Source organism: Cupressus sempervirens, chromosome 10 (genome assembly GCF_028749045.1).
Source record: "Cupressus sempervirens isolate cs-2001-9-10 chromosome 10, ASM2874904v1, whole genome shotgun sequence".
Lineage (NCBI taxonomy): Eukaryota > Viridiplantae > Streptophyta > Pinopsida > Cupressales > Cupressaceae > Cupressus > Cupressus sempervirens.
In genome coordinates, this window is record NC_143127.1 from 34212314 (window position 1) to 34230037 (window position 17724).

Consider the following 17724-nt stretch of genomic DNA (forward strand, 5'->3'; position numbering starts at 1 on the left):
GCCAAGCAATCTCAGAATTGAATTTACAATACTTCAGATGTAGATCCAAATCCCTTATACTTCAGCAAGGGCACAAAATTTTAGAACTTCAGAAGTGTCACAAAGACAACAAAGAAAGATAAGATGATCAAATAATTGGATGCTTTTTTCATCAAATGTCCTCATATTTATAATCTCCAAATGGTACCAATTTCCCAAAAGAACTCTACTTAAGAAGCTTACTCTACACAACATTAAAATATAATAAAGTGCCATTAATATAATTTATTAATTGCTTTTGGCTCCAGAAAATGACCTTTTCCACCATAACTTAAACTTGTGACACACAAGGCCATTGTTTCTTGTTCCCACAATTTAAAACTTTTCATCCCAGTTCCAACAAGCTATGATACTGAGGTGACCAACAAAAGTAGCAACCTCAATGTATTTAGATGAATAATAATAATTCACCCATCTTGTGAAAACAACTGAAGAAGCATCATAATTGAATCTAACAACACCAAAGTGACCTTGATGATGACAGATGATGAATGAACCTGATGAGGTGACTTACTATAAATAGACACTCCCTCCAAGATTCTTGGAGCCCAAACCGGAAGCCCAACATAAAAACTGAGAGCGTCACCCAACTCCTCTAACTCAACTAAGCTCATCGGAACCAACAGTTTGACTTACTATAAATAGTAAGTCTCTCAAATGGAGCCAAAACACACCTTAGGCTGTTGAAAAGCCTATAACCCCACAATTGAGACCCTCAAATCCCAATGTCAGCTCACGATGGTCATGATGGTGAACTGACCAAGTCATTTGCAGGAACCTGCTAAAAATGTGGACATTACATCAGCTTGGAATTCCTTGCTTAGATCGTCCCATGAACTTATCTTTGCCTTGTCCATTTCAGAGTACCAATCCCCCACAACTCCTCGAAGGGTTGCCATGAATTGTTTGATCCACTCGACTTTATCTAGATATCCATTTGTCATCCAAATAGATTGATAGATTTGACATTGTCAAATGAGATCCTCCTTCCTATGTCAGTGAACTTCGGTAGCCTTTTTTTCTGAGACATGTTTCCTCTGGTTGTTTGTCATGAACCAGTTTGATTATATCTTGACGGGTTGTTTCCTCTTGTTGGTTGTGCTCCCGAATTGATTACGTTGGATCTCATCGGGTTGCTTTGACCACTATGCGGTGTCCCTCTGACACTCCTTACCTCGGTGTCCTTGGCTTCCCCCTCTTCTTCTCCCCCTTCCCTTCGATCACTCCAGCCACAAGTTTTCTTTGTCCCAAGTGTGCGAGATAGGTTTATGAACTGCTCTCGTGTTTCCCCAATCAAGTTTAGCCTTTGCCGCATCTCTTCAAGTAACTCTTTGCTACGTCTAACTCGTCAGTGTTCTAGTGATCAAAATGGAGGGAAACTCTATATAAAATGAGTGTACACCATTATAGGATGGAGGGAAACTCCATGGGCTAGATAAGGAAACTATGTGTCAGCTATACTTGAGGGGTCCTTCATGATATGAGTTAGATATAACTGAGGGGATCTTCATGGCTAACCTTGGCTCCCTATGCAGTAAAATCCAATAAAATTCACATTAATCAATTGTACAAGCATAAAGTGCCAACATAGGCATTAAAAGATGCTATAACAACATAAAACTGCAACTATGTGCAAATCTATAGACCATAGGAAAATTGAAGGCAATTGTGTTACCCTTTGGTTGTTTCACTTCCCATAACAACCCTGTGATCACCTTCCATGATACCTCTGTGGTCCCCTTCAAGCAACCCTTCAGCTGGTTGTCCTTCAGCCAGTTGCCTTAACCTCCGCCAACCTTCTACTTGTTGTGTGAGAATTAGCGTTTCATGTGTGGCTTGTATGGCATCCAATTTATCCTTATTTCTATCTTTATTTAATAAATTTGGCATAAATTCTCTAAACAAATTTGTATAAATAGAACACTTATATTCATATCTCCATACAATGTGGGTCAACTATGTGACCTTGTCATTACAAATTTATAGTATCCTTTATTCTCCCTTCTCAAGGGTTTACAGTTCATGGGTTTGACCGGGTTCCATCACGTTCTTTTTCCTCCTAACGGTTATTCTCAGCAAAATTCCACAATATTTGTTGGCGGCGTTTTTCCCACTCAGTTTCCTACCTTTGGTTCGTTTGAGTGATGGATGCTTACACTAGCAGATGGGGAAGGTGATGCAACAACTTGTTTTCCACGGGGCTCACATTCAACGCATCCCATATAGTATCTTCAGCCACTTTCGCACGTGCAACCTTCCTTCGTACAAATGTTTTGATAGCCTCCCGAAAAAAAATGTGGAAGTTCGTGGTTAGAGCATGTTCTCCTTCAAAGACCTCTATAACTCCTTTATCATTGGTGATGATATTTTCATTAACAGGAAGTCCCATTTATTCATCGTGTTCCATGACCTTCGTTGCTTCCTAGATTCGATCAACAACGACGCCAAATGTTTATCATCACGGGTAAACTAGTTTTGATGCATGCTACAGAACATAACATAGAAGTATATGTAACACAATGCTCCAGGAAACCAAATTGCTCATTCTATTAATGTTCATCTCCAGTACATCACATCACAATACAATAAGGCTGAGTATGATGACCTCTTTCTTGTTCAAGGCAAGTATACAAATAGTACTGGAAGGGTTGTGACTCAATCGTCATGTCATAACGCCTTTGGTTACTGACTTCCTAACATATGATTAATTATTCTCAAAACATATAACTATTCCCGAAACACAATTACCCGACAACATAGTCTATGTGGGATGCGTATGATCTTATCTCTTTGTCCTTGCAAAGTCTAATAGGGATGTCATACGTCACTCTCAATTGTTGTACGCTGCATTAGAATTGTCGTAGGGTGGCTTTTATTATGGCCATCTGATGGTATGAAATCCTCACCCACAAATGGTGGCTTTTTAGATGACAACACCCCCTGTGTCATACAAGGGTTTGCATGTCATATGCAATGAAGAGCACACGATTATTGAAAGGGGGGGGGGGGGGGGTGAATCAGTATAATAATAACTTCGCCAATTTAACACTTTTTATCCAAACAATTGCTTTAATAACTTTTACTGCTGAAACCAATAATTATGCACATGAACACAGGGACACAAGATTTACATGGAAACCCAATGCGGGAGAAAACCACGACAAATAATTGCTTTATTTATAAACTTGTTCTTTTACAATGATTTTGTAGTAAAAATGAGCACCGACTCATTAGAAGCTCCAACTCCAAAACTTCACAGGCGCCAACCTACTAGAAGCACCAACTCCCACTGCTGTCTTCGTGAGCACCAACCCACTGCATACAAACTTCATCTCCACCTTGGCGATGTTGCTTACCCAACTAGTGATAGAACTCTTCAGCACACAAATCTTCTTCTGATATCTGGATAGATCTTTGACTTCAGCACACACCCTTCTTATTTTGATTTCCTGAAGTTAGCTTCCTATACTGAAAATATATATATATATATATATATATATATATATATTTCTTTCTTTCTTTCGTTCTTTCCTATTTATTCTTCTTCAATTTGCTGGCTCCTTTACACAGCTCAGTGTTCTTTATTCAATCCTTCTCTATTCACATTTCACAATCTGCACAACTCCACTTCTCACTTCCTTTCTTCATATATGCCCCCTTTTTTTCCACACAGGTTAAATCTCTCACATTATTCTGACACACACACACAGATATATATATATATTTGGTAAATCTGAATATATATCTTTTATTTATCTCTTCTATTTCATTCTCCTCTTCCTTTTTAATCGCTGACTTATCTTTTTGTTTTAGATGAGTCTTTATTTATATTCTTCTATTTAAAATAAGAGTAGTCTCTTGACAATCGACATCTTCATTTTAATTAATTTCTTTTTATTACAATTATATGAGATCTTAATCACACCTTTGTCTTTATTACCATAGCACTTTATAGATGCACCCGTTCAGCTTTTTTCTGATTATCGAGCTTCTTTTCAAGGTTACTGTTGTCGACATATTAGTTCTCGATGTCTGAAATCTCCAGATGACTTCCTCTATGTAGAACTGCTGCCATCAGTTCTATTTTGGCATGCTTATGTTGATCTTCATTGTGAATTCCATTTTATTTAGCATTTCCATCAACATGAAACCATCTGTGTCTGCAATTCTTGTAGATGTGCATTCGAATAGTTCCAACTCTTGACAAGCACTACTGTGAGATTATTACTTTATATTTCTGCACCCAATGCCTTCATTAATGATACATCAAACTCAATGCTGATACGATGGACTCCTTTGATTACTATGTTCGTTCACTGTCTTGACCATTTGTATATTAATGTTCTTTGATTGCGTATTGTATTTGCATTTCCTGAGTTATTGTATTTGCAGAACAGTATTAATTATCAACTTCATTGCTTCTTGCCATATCCCTGTTATTGACGTGTAACCTACACTGCCAAAAGGTATTCAAACTTTTAAATGTTGCTTTATCTTTCTTTAGTTTAGATTGTCATCTTTGAAGTTTTCATTCTTGTCTTTTAGCACCATCACTGTATAAGCTTGCCACTTTCATTCAATCCAAATACGAGTCATGTCACTAATTTTCTGCCAACTTCTTGAGAGTCTCTTCCATGAGTCACTGAGTATTAGTGATTTGTGCCTGATTCGTAGCAAGTTCCCTTAGTAGTGGCACGAGTTCGGTAGTTGTTGGTTTCAATTCGGCAGCCATTCGATCAACGGAATGTGTCCTTCTTCTCTTCCAGCTATAAACTCTCATTCATTGTCCATAGGCTGGTAGGATCGAAGTGCTCTGATGCCACTATAATGTTCCGATGGCAGTTTCTCCTTCTGGGGATGAACATGATAGTGTATGGATCTAAGATTAATCTGGCAACGTAACCCAATTACCGTACTATGCACAAGAGGAGTTGTTTGTACGGTGTTTGAAGCAAGTTCTATCTGTGGTTGTATGGTATCCTTGGACGTCGGTGACAAGGTAACAATAGCTGGCCATATGGTGACTTGAATGTACGGGATGGGCAATAGTCAAACAGTCCGTACGGTATGGTGGCCGTTCATCAACTAGCCGTATAGTGACAGGAGGTTAATGCCGTATGGATGGAATAGAGATGATGGTCATACTCCAAACTAACCGTAGGAAGTGCAGAAGGCTGTACGGTCAAACTAGGTGGCCGTACGATGGTCTTAGGAATACAGTATGGTGAAGGAGTGACGAAATAGATGGTGAGAATGGGAGGTCATACGGTGTACGGTAGTGACTGGAGGTGGATAGTTGGAGTTTGTAGGGTGATGCACAGAGAGTTTTTGCAGACTAACAGATAGTGTGAACCAATAGCAAGATTTAATGTAGATAATCAACAAATGGAAATACATAGGACAGAGGAGTAGATCAAACCAACACAATGGATATTCACTATATGATGATGCTCCGATTTGCCAGATTAGAGCGAAGCATTATAGGTGACAGAATAGGGTGAGGGTTGATTCCCACCGAAATCAAGATGACCAAATAGGAAAGATCTTTCACTTCCGAAATGGCGAACAATAAAGAATCCCAACAAGAATTTGCAGTATAGAGAAAATAATCCAAATTGCATACCTAATGACTACCTATAAGCCGTGCTTAAATACCTGTAGGGAAAAACTTTCCGAGGGTGTACAAAGATAGTTGACGGCGACACAAACTATGGAAACAAAATAAAAATGGGTCCAAGATACATTAAATCAATCAGCCTGTTATAATAGTTTGATAAAAATGATTTATTTTACAACAGGAACATTACAGTTTGGATATAAGATTTGGACATATGAATGATGAATGACGAGGTTTAAAGAATTGCAGTTTATCTTAATGGCTTGAGGACATCTATTCAGGATGAGATTAGTTTGATTAAGATGGAAAGTATTGAGGTAGCTAATCAGTTTTCCCTAGAGGCTTAGAAGAAATTTAACAAAAGACGGGAGCATAGAGAAAGAGTAAGAGCTGGCAGATTTTAAAGAGGTAGAGCATTTACTGAAGGAGGAAGATCTTCCCAATCCTATTTGATTTGATCTTGAATCCAGGCAAAGAATGATTCAATACATGCTTTTCCTACTGGTGATGTTAAATTAGGCAACCCTGTTCTAGAACTCTGTTTCATGGGGATATGGTTCTGAGATTGCTCTCTATAATGCTAGTGATTCTCATGGGCTTGGGTCAGGGTGGTTTGTTTGGGAACATCAGTTAGTTGCATAAGCTTATTCTGCAACTCCCTTTGTTTCTGAATCACTTAATCCACCTCGCTTCTCATGTTACCCTCTTCATTCCTTCCTATTTCTTTCTGTCCTTTCCTTTTCCAGCTATATGTTAAGAGGAGTTTGTTCATTCACTTTGGGCAGAAATCGTGACTCTGATACTAATTGTAACCCTTTTTATATTTTTTATGAAACTATGGAAAGTATCAATTTCCTTCTACAAATGTGTACTAATGTAATGTGATAAGAATACAAGAACAATGCAAATACATATGACTGACAATTCCAAATGCTAAAATGGATAAATGGAAAATATGGATTGATATGTAAATATGGTGCAATATGCAATTTAATGTATTATGATGCAGCAACGTATAATGAATTATGCAATGATAATGAATGGAGATGGATAATATGTATATTTCTAAGTGTTATTCGAATGCCACAATGGAATACAAGAAATTTACAATGCTGTGACTGCAATAGCAGTTCGAGTCTCAACATGAATATATTGGTCTCTCTGATATGACAATGTATAATATGCATGTACCCTGCGAGCCGTCTCTGATAGACAGTGAATTATATTCTGCTATGATAGGGTTATAAATGGGTAGGATGCCGTCTCTTATATTCTTTGAAATGATTATGTAATCTTCTATTTCTTGTATTTGTCTCTACTATGGAAATATAATCATGCTCTGTACTATACCATCTTTAATCTGCTCTATAATACTTGCACTATCAAATATAAGAGGTTGTAATAGCAACCTATATGTTGAGAGAGCGAAGTCCACAAGGGAAAAATTATAAAGTCAATTCTTAAAACACATTTCTCATAGCTTATCGGATTTGGTTATTTATAATATCTGAGAAGGCATGATGAAGCTGCCAGCTTTAGTTTATCTTTACCGACATGATCAATGACAAACATAGTGATTAGATCGACTGTTATGAACTGCCTGGTTATGTAATAACAATACATTTAAGGATTAATCGTATGTAATAAATAGAATAGCCAAGTGCTGATAGAAGATAAGTATCCATTTCTTAGTCATTTTAATAACTAATAATAATCATCTTGATTATTATGAGTAACCATTATAACCATGAATTACTGATTATCTATGGATCGGCAGTGACACCCGATCATGGATCATAATGATGTCATCTCTGAATATGATACTGAAACATGATGCTGCATGGATATACCCATACATGAAGCAATGATCGGATGATAAATCATTATAGCATGTATGTATGTATGGATATATCAATGATGCCCATTGTGTGTGTATATATATAGACACACATACACCCCAATGGTCTCAAGTTCTCAACATATATCAATGAACTTAACATGGTGTAGGATGTGACCATGTATATGTGCATGTATGCATGTTCCTATGTGTGTATGTATGTGCATGTGTACATGTAAGTGCAATTGAGTATGAATGCATGTATGTGTATGTGTATGTGCATATGTATATGTATAGGTATATATGTATATATGTATGTGTATGTGCATGAGTATGCACGCATGTATATATATATGTGAATGGATGCACATGTATGTGGTGATACAACATGAATGAGTGCCTTATGGGAATGCTTCTAAGAATGCAGATGCAATGATGAGAATTAACTACTATGCAGGATGTATATATATGACAAGATATGTTTAATTTTCCTTGCCTTATATTTGCAGGCTATGTTCTTTTGATAAAAAATAAGGGATATCACACTACACTATTGTAGTATGTGTATATGTATGAGTATGTATGTATATGTATGGATGCACATGTTTGTGGTGACACATCATGAATGAATGCCTTATGGGAATGTTACTAAGAATGCAGATGCAATTGTAAAGTTTCTGCAAATTCTGAACAACCAAACTTCTCTCAATGCTTTTTTTCTGAAGATGATCTACTATGTATCAGACTTGTATGAAGTGCTACCAATAGTATAAATACTATTCTGGAAATGTTTTATCTCTGCAATAATTCAGATAGGGCAGTATTGTTAAAGGACCAGACCATATGAATTTCAGGTGTCCTTTATCCACAATAATAACCTACATAAATATGGCAACCAAGGGGCATGTCCCTAGAAGGGACATGTCCTTCCCTAGGTTGGCCTCTAATTGATTCCTTGAAATGGGCGGCTATTGGAGAGGACTTTAGTTAGTGAACAAACAAACTAAAATGATAAAGATTAACCTTTAACAATAATGCCTCTAGGAGATGAAGATCACAACTAGGATAATTACAATTATATATAGGCCTGCATTTCATGCAAGAACAGATCCGTACAATCTGTAATCAGACCAGTATGATATATCAGAGTTACGGGATTAATACTCCCTCTTAACTTGATAATCATACTGAGAGATAACATATCTAACAACATCAATTAAGATGAATAAGCATAGATTGATACTCTATATCTATTTGAATCTTCTAAGCATGTGGTATCATTGAACACATGATACTATGTTATATTACTATACTTGTGATATGACTTATGCTAGTGATAACAGTATTGCATAGAATGCAACATACAGGATAAAATCCGGAGAATGACTAAATTCTTCATTTATCCAAGTTGGTACTCATGTGTATTGGTAGTCCTATATCGCAACATGATCCTGAGTTAAGATTTACCAAAACACAGGATAAAATCCGGAGAATGATTAAATTATTCATTTATCCAAGTTGTGACTCATAGACATAGAAATGTCTACATCACAATATGATCTTGAACTCATCTAGATCTAACATTAGTTCTCTATTGTTCAACACATTATCTAAGAGATCGTCATCTCTCATAATGTCTTTTATACAAGTGTTCATTATCTCAGAGATCGTCACCTCTTAGATAATGAATAGAAATGGTGAAGCCCATAACAGTCAGTAGCCTGACAAAAATTTTTTTATTAATAATTTAAAGAATACAAATTTATTATAATTCAACGATGATCGACAGCGCAAATGTATTCTAATTTTACAGTATTCCTGTCTATCATATCTCTTACATAATGGTGAGGAATTTCAATATGCTTAGACTTGTCATGTAAAACTAGATTCACAGAAAGCTTGATGGAACTCTGATTATCAAAATGAATAATAGTAGGATTCATGGGTTGACCAAATAATCTCACAAGTAACTTTCTAAGCCAGACTGCTTCCCTAGAGGCCATTGCTGTGGCAATGTATTCAGCTTCTGTGGAACTCTGTGCTACTGATGCTTGCTCTCTACATATCCAAGATATCATTGTTGAGCCTAAATTGAAACAACATCTTGAAGTGCTTTTCCTATCAATAACACTTCGAACCTAATTTGAGTCTGTGTATCCATGTAGTCAAAGTCAACTTTCTCATACTTGAGTCCAAGGTTAAGAGTGCCTTGTATCTCATAATGTGTTTGACTGCAACTAGGTGAATCTCTTTTGGTTCACACATAAATTGACTTAAGGCATTAACAACATAGCAATTATCAGGTCTTTTATTTACTAAGTACATAAGCGATTCAATCATCTGTCTGTAAAGAATAGAATCTATGGAGGGTGATTTTGCAGCTGCATCCTTAAGTTTGTGTAGATTACTCTCCATTGGAGAAGACATAGGTCTGTAGTTCCACATTCCAAATTCTTCAAAATGTCTAATGTATACTTCCTGTGAATAAGTATGATGCTATTAGAATTCTACAATACTTCCAGTCCTAGGAAGTAATGGAGTACTAAATCTTTCATTTCAAATTCTCTGATTAGATCTTTCTTGCATTGATCTATAAGATGATCATCACATGTTATTAGTAAATCATCAACATACATTATCAAAATTATCACACCATATTTATCCTTTTTATAATAGAGATTTGGATCAGCTTCATTTTTGGAGAATCCTAAACTGGAGAGATACTTATCAATAATTTTATACCATGCCCTTGGAGGTTGTTTCAGCCCATAGAGAGCTTTCTTGAGCCTACAAACAAAGATTTTAGGGTTATGAGTTTCAAATCCTTTAGGTTGTTCCAAATATACCTTTTCTATAATCTTTCTATTTAGAAATGTTGTTTTCACATCCATTTGATGTACTTTCCATCCCTTCGATGCTACAATTGTTTACCGTACTGGTAAAGTAAATGAACGCATATAGACAATGAACATGAACAGCAGAATTATATTTGCAATAATAGATGAATGATGATTTACAATGATCCCAGACGGCTATAAATACTACCGCCGAGCCTTCCTGAAGGAGTCCGTCGGCCACAATTATTCTATTCGCTACAAACTATTTACCGACGACGTCGGCTACAGAATACAGAAACACCGCCGGACCGTCGGCTACAGAATACAGAAACATCGTCGGACCGTCGGCTACAGGATACAGAAACACCGCCGGACCGTCGGCTACAGGATACAGAAACACCGCCGGACCGTTGGCTACAAAATACAGAAACATCGCCGGACCGTCGGCTACATAATACATAAACACCGTTGGACCATCCAGCTGGCTAACACCATCGCCCCCAAAAAGAAAAGTCGTCTCCTAACGACTGACAAAATATCTGAGACAAATTAACAAACAAAATACATTAACAGAGTGACTACAACAAGAGAAATCTGCTTCTGCCACATCACTTCCACATTCATCCCGTTACATCTGTAGCCTCTGCTAACACAATACTGTCTCCTCAAGCTGACCTTGATAGCCACCTATGCTGCTTTCTCTATTTTCAATTCTTCGGTACTCTGAGCCAAGTGTCGCTGCACTGCCTCCAACTGGATGATCAGCTCCTCCCGAGCTCTCTACGCATCCACCAAGACAGCCTCACAGCCAACACCTGCTCCCACTGCCTCTGGTACAGAAACAATCCATGCCTGCAGCAACTTCAACTCTTCTCAACTGGTCAGACTCCCACGACTGATATTCGCCACGACTGGGGGTCCAAGGGGCAACGCCCCCGGCGGGGTTGAGGGGCAGCGCCCCGAGTGCGCTCCCTGTCGCAGTATAGGGCGGGGTCGAGGGGCAGCGCCCCTCGCCGCCAAGACCAAATTAGCACTTTGAAACCCACACAAAAATGCACGGAACACACCATTTCTGTCATTATCTGCCGATTCTGCACTCTTTCTGGCAACCACGGATGCGTCCCCTTCCCTTTGGCATCATCTGTCACTCATTCTGAACAACTTGATTCTGTTGTCGTTTTTTTTTAGTTTACTGCTTCCTCTACAATCCACCACAAATCCCTCTGCACACAAAAATTCTTCTCCTTCCGGTAGAACAAGCACTCTTCTTTATGTCTCTGTTTTCCCACGGAAGTCTGGCTGGAGGAGGGAATGGAGTCTGGCGGGAATGTTTTTTACCCACGGCCTTGGTTTTGGCGGAGGAGAAACTCTGATTGGCGCCTGCGTCCTATCCACGACCTTTCTATCCTCACCCGCGGCCTTCCTGTTGTCGCCTGCGGCCTTCCTGTTCTCCCTGCGGCCTTTCTGTCTTCACCCGCAGTCTTTCTGTTCTCCCCGCGGCCTTTCCGTCTTCACCCGCAGTCTTTCTTTTTCTACCCGTGGGTCTTCTTGTCCGCGGCCCCTTGACAGGGAGCGCACCCGGGGCCCGTGGGGGCGCTGCCCCTCGACCCCGCCGGGGGCGTTGCCCCCTAGACCCCCAGTCGTGGCGGATATCAGTCGTGGGAGTCCGACCAATTGAGAAGAGTTGAAGTTGCTGCAGGCATGGACTTTCTGTGTACCAGAGGCAGTGGGAGCAGGTGTTGGCTGTGAGGCTGTCTTGGTGGATGCGTAGAGAGCTCGGGAGGAGCTGATCATCCAGTTGGAGGCAGTGCAGCGACACTTGGCTCAGGGTACCGAGGAATTGAAAATAGAGAAAGCAACACAGGTGGCTATCAAAGTCAGCTTGAGGAGACAGTGTTGTGTTAGCAGAGGCTATAGGCACGGGATGAAGGTGACAGTGATGTGTCGGAAGCAGATTTCTCTTGTTGTAGTCACTCTGTAAATGTATTTTTTGCTAATTTGTCTCAGATATTGTCAGTTGTCAGGAGACGACTTTTCTTTTTGGGGGGGATGGTGTTAGCCGATTGGATGGTTTCGGCGGTATTTTGTATTCTGTAACCAACGGTCCGGCGATGTTTCTGTATTCTGTAGTCGACAGTCCGGCGGTGTTTCTGTATTTTGTAGCCGACGGTCCGGCGGTGTTTCGGTATTCTATAGCCGACGGTCCGGCGGTGTTTCTGTATTCTGTAGCTGACGGTTCGGCGGTGTTTCGGTATTCTGTAGCCGACGGTCCGGCGGTAAATAGTTTGTAACGGATAGAATAATTGTGGCCGACGGACTCCTTCGGGAAGGTTAGGAAGTAGTATTTATATCCCGTCTGGGATCATTGTAAAGCATTAATGAATCATCTACTATTGCGAATATAATTCTGCTCTTCGTGTTCATTATCTGTATGCGTTCATTTTCTTTACCTGTACGGTAAACAACAATAGCTAGGACTTCCCCTACAGAGGTGTATCTGGCAACAAGAGCAAAGGTTTCTTCATAATCAATTTCCTCTTAAGAGAATCCCCTGGCTACAAATCTGGCTTTATATTTTCAATGCTACCATCAATAGCATGTTTGATTTTAAATATCCATTTAGAAGAAACAACATATTTTCCTTTAGGCCTTGGAACAATTTCCAAACATCATCATTAATAATGGATTGGTATTCTTCCATCATAACATCCTTCCAAGCTATAAGTTTAATAGAATCTGAAACATTGATAGGTTCTGATTTAGATAAATCACTCATGTTTACTGCATAACTAGAAAATCTTTTGGGTCTTTTGCTTTCTTTGAAGATTACAGATGGTGCAGTGAAGTCTTGTGCTTCCTCTATAGTCTTAATGGCCCAAAGTGGTCTTTTCTTAGAATTTTGAGTTTCCTCAAGATTAAGAGTTTGAATTTTATCTTCCATTTTTTCAATGTTCTCCCTCTAAAACTCAGATTCATGATTTTCTTTAGAACTAGGTAAATGTGTGGGATCTTCAAAACTTAGGGCTCTTTTGAATGCTAAATCTTCTTCAATTATTATATCTCTACTAAGTTCAATTTTTTTCTAACAAGATATGAAAATTCTATATGCTTTAGTTGTTTCACTATACTCGACAAAAATGCCTTTCCTTTTGGAGGGTTTTAACTTAGTTCTCTTTTCTTTTGGAACATGTATATATACTGGGCACCAAAATATCCTAAGATGGCTTATGTTAGGTTTAACCTTAGTAAAGACTTCTTCATGAGTTTTATGTCTAAGGTGAGAGTGAGGACTTCTATTTTGAATATAGACAATAGTACAAGAGGCTTCTGCCGAAAGATAATATTCTAAATTTTGATCAAATATCATAGCTCTTACTGCTTCTATAATTGTTTTGTTCTTCCTTTCTGCTACCCCATTTTGTTGAGGGTTCTAAGGAATAGCATACTCCCTCTTAATTCCTTCTTATTTACAAAAGTCTTTAAACAAGTCTGAAGTATATTCCCCTCCATTATCAGTCCTAAGAGTTTTAATTTTGTGTCCTGATAAGTTTTTAGTTATAGTTTTGAATTCTTAAAATCTCTTAAGGATTTCTTCTGATTCTTTACATTTTAAGAAGTAAATCCAAATTTTCCTAGAGAAGTCATCTATAGACAATATATAGTACCAGAATTCTCCCAAAGAAGGAATAGACATAGTTCCACATAAATGTGAGTAGACTAATTCCAAAATATTTTTAGTTTTTCTAGTGCTATCATGAAATGGACTTTTGGTGTTCTTACTCAGAGTGCATCTTTTGCATATGCTTGAATGATTTTTATTCAACTCAGGCCAACCAGTAACCATCTTTTCCATGGTCGATAAGGTTTTGAAATTTACATGTCCTAACCTTTTGTGCCATATTTTGTTTATATCAGCAGCTTCATGAATTAAAGACTGAATAGGTTGACTAGGTTTTGTATTTAATTCATACAAGAATACCTTTCTTTGACCAATCAACTTTGATTTCTTAATGAAGAGTTCTTAGACCAGGTCATTACTTTACCGTCCATGAATGCAACATTATGTCCATCATCTTCAAGTACTGTAACAGAGATTAGATACTTCTTTTTTCCTAGTATATAGAGTACTCTTTTGAGATGCAAAGAAATACTTGACTTCAGTTTCAAGGTGCAATTCCCAATTCCTTTGATTGAATGAGAGGAATTATCACCGATGGTAACTTCGCCATTAACCTTTTTTGATATTGAATCTAGTACTTCTTTGTATCCTATAATGTGTCGAGATGATCCACTATCAATTACCCATGCTTTGCTTAATACTTCATTTGATAGTGTAGAATACAATACATGATTCTCAGGATCATAGTTTTTTTCTTTCCTGGTAACATTTGTACAGTTTACTTGCTGCTTTGTATTCTCAGGGCAATTAGATCTATAGTGTCTAAATTTTTCACATTTGAAGCATTTTATTTTGGATAAATCTTTCTTAGGTTTGTCATTTCTTTGGTTACCCTTCTTCTTGAAGTTTTTCTTACTTTTATAGGAATTTGTGTTGAGAACATGAAGTTCTTCGTCTTCAATTTCCAATTTTCCTCCTTTCTTAAGTTTCCTAGATTCTTTTTGAAGGCAATCTCCTTTAAGTCTATTGAAGTCTAAAAGATTGTCTCTAGCACTTACTCTTTGTAAGACTGTTTCCCACGAATCCAGTAAGCCATCTATAGCCATAAGTGTTAACTCTTTATCTTCAATTATGGTACCTGTGCTTGCAAGTTCATCTCTTAGACTAGCCACCTTTAAGAAGTATGAATTCATAGATTCTCCCTTCTTTATTTGTATATGATTCAGTTGCCTTTTTAGTGCAAGGGTTCTAGTCGCATTGTTAACCTCATATGCATTTAGTAATGCATTCATCATATGAAATGTTGTCTAATGTTTCATGAGCATAGTTACTATTTCATTTTTAACTCCATCTAACATGATTTGCATGGCTTTCTTGTTTCCTTTACTCCAAATAGTTTTCTGAGGATCAGTGTTAGGTTGCTTGGATTCTTTATCAACAAACTATTTCATATCATTGTCTTCAAGAATCATCATAATTCTGAACTTCCAAACAACGAAGTGTTCTTTTCCATCAAACTTGTCTTCGGGTCTAATTGTGCTAGCCATTTGAAGATAGAAGGATGTTGCTAGATATTTAAATCTGATTGTCAATTTGCAGAGCCTAGGTTCGACTGCCAGAGCTCTGATACCATGTAAAGTTTCTGTAAATTCTGAACAACCAAACTTCTCTCAATGCTTTTTATCTACTTGCTGAAGATGATCTACTAATGTATCAGACTTGTATGAAGTGTTACCAATAGTATAAATACTATTCTTGAAATGTTTTATCTCTGCAATAATTTGGATAGGGCAGTATTATTGAAGGAGCAGACCATATGAATTCGTGTGTCCTTTATCCACAATAATAACCTACATAAATATGGCAACCAAGGGGCATGTCCCTCCCTAGGTCAGCCTCTAATTGATTCCTTGAAATCGGCAGCTATTGGGGAGGACTTTAGTTAGTGAACAAACAAACTAAAATGATAAAGATTAACCTTTAACAATAATGCCTCTAAAAGACGCCAATCGCCACTAGGATAATTACAATTATATATAGGCCTCCATTTCATGCAAGAATAGATCCATACGATCTGTAATCAGATCAGTATGATATATCAGAGTTACAGAATTAACAGCAACGATGACAATTAACTACTGTGCAGAGTGTATATACATGACGAGAAATGTTTACTTTTCCTTGCCTTTTATTTACAGACTGTGTTCTTTTGATAAAAAATAAGGGATACACACTGCACTATTGTAGTACATGGTACTTACCTTGTAACTATCAATTATGACATGATCCACCAAAGTCTCCAAGCACCTACCTGCAAATTTAAAGAATGTGGGGCAGATAGAATTCCCATAGATAAAATGTTGGCATCTTGACTTGACCTAATTGTAGCACATATGCCTATAACCTCTATTGGTTCCCTATATGATTCAATTGTAGAATTTACTTTGTGATTCATGGTCAAGATTTTTTTAGCACTTAATCATGTAGAATTTATCAATATCCATTCTTCAACATCCGGAAGACCAGAAATCTGTACATGGATAGAAAGTGTTTAATCTAAATCTTGAATACATAAATGCTACTTATTTTCTATACAACTGCATTTATTAATTTCGCATTATCCATATTAGTCACCAATAAATAAACATTTAGTGAATATATTTGAAATACAGGAGCTCCCAGTGGCCTTTGTTACATTTACATCGAGATGGGGTGCTGCTGTTGCTGCTCAAACTCAGCAGACTGTGGATCCAATGCACTGGGTTACAGAATGGGCGCCAGAACCAAGGGATGTCTCCTGGCATAATCTATCTATACCATATTCTCATTTGGTGTTTCACAAAATTGGTATCGCCATAGCTGTGCTTTTTCTCACAGTATTTTTCGCAGTTCCTGTTACAGCAGTCCAGGGTCTTGCACAGTTTGATAAAATCAAAGAGTGGTTCCCTCCTATTAAAGCTTTGCTGTTAATGTAAGTGTGCAATTTCTCAAGTATAGAGTGATATGCTTTAAAATTTCATGTACCTATGCCTTGTTTTGTAGTTGGAGAGTTGGATGCCTTAATGCCAGGATGATTGTTCTATTCTGTTATTTATATTGTTACTAAATTTTTGCTTTTTTCAAATGGTAGAAGACATATAATGTGAAATTGTATCTGTGGTTTATACTAATTATGTACTTGATAAGTGAGATATATTTACCAATGAATGAGCTTAAGGGGCATTGAATGAGCTTAAGGGGCATTATGATGAATGGTTCATAAGGCATAACAATTGCTGAAGGTTTTGCAAATGGGGTTGCAAGCAAAATGGGCTTAACCTTGGAGGAAACTATCTATTTAAGCACAGTTGAGCTGGAGTAGTACTGATGGGTGACATCCCAAGAAGTCCTAGTACTCACCTATGCAGTGAGTTCTTAGTATTCCATACGTTCTTATTGTTGACTGCATAGATTAATTGATTGATGCACACAGACAATGAATAAGAACAGCAACTGCAGTACTCCTTTATTCGCATATGCCAATAGGTTACATACAGAGCATAAGATCAGATGAGATCATTTACAATGATCCCAGACGGGGTATAAATACTTTCCGCCGAACCTTCCCGAAGGGGTCCGTCGGCTACAAAACAATCCTAATCTACCTGTCGGCTACCAAATATAAAATCTCCGACGGCATAATCCAGTCGGCTACAAAATGCAAAATCATCATCCCCCCCAAAAAGAAAAGTCGTCTCTTGATGACTAACAAAATAGGAGACAACCCGCATACAAC

At 37.8% G+C, this 17724-nt stretch overlaps 1 protein-coding gene across 1 annotated transcript in view; it reads left to right on the plus strand.

Moving 5' to 3' along the window:
• Window positions 1–17724, plus strand: part of LOC149532428 (Early-responsive to dehydration stress protein (ERD4)) — a 416579-nt gene that overhangs the window by 188409 nt on the left and 210446 nt on the right. The window contains exon 6 of the mRNA XM_089805383.1: window positions 16622–16920. Coding sequence (XP_089661509.1) covers window positions 16622–16920 — 299 coding nt within the window. The remainder of the gene's footprint in view (window positions 1–16621; window positions 16921–17724) is intronic.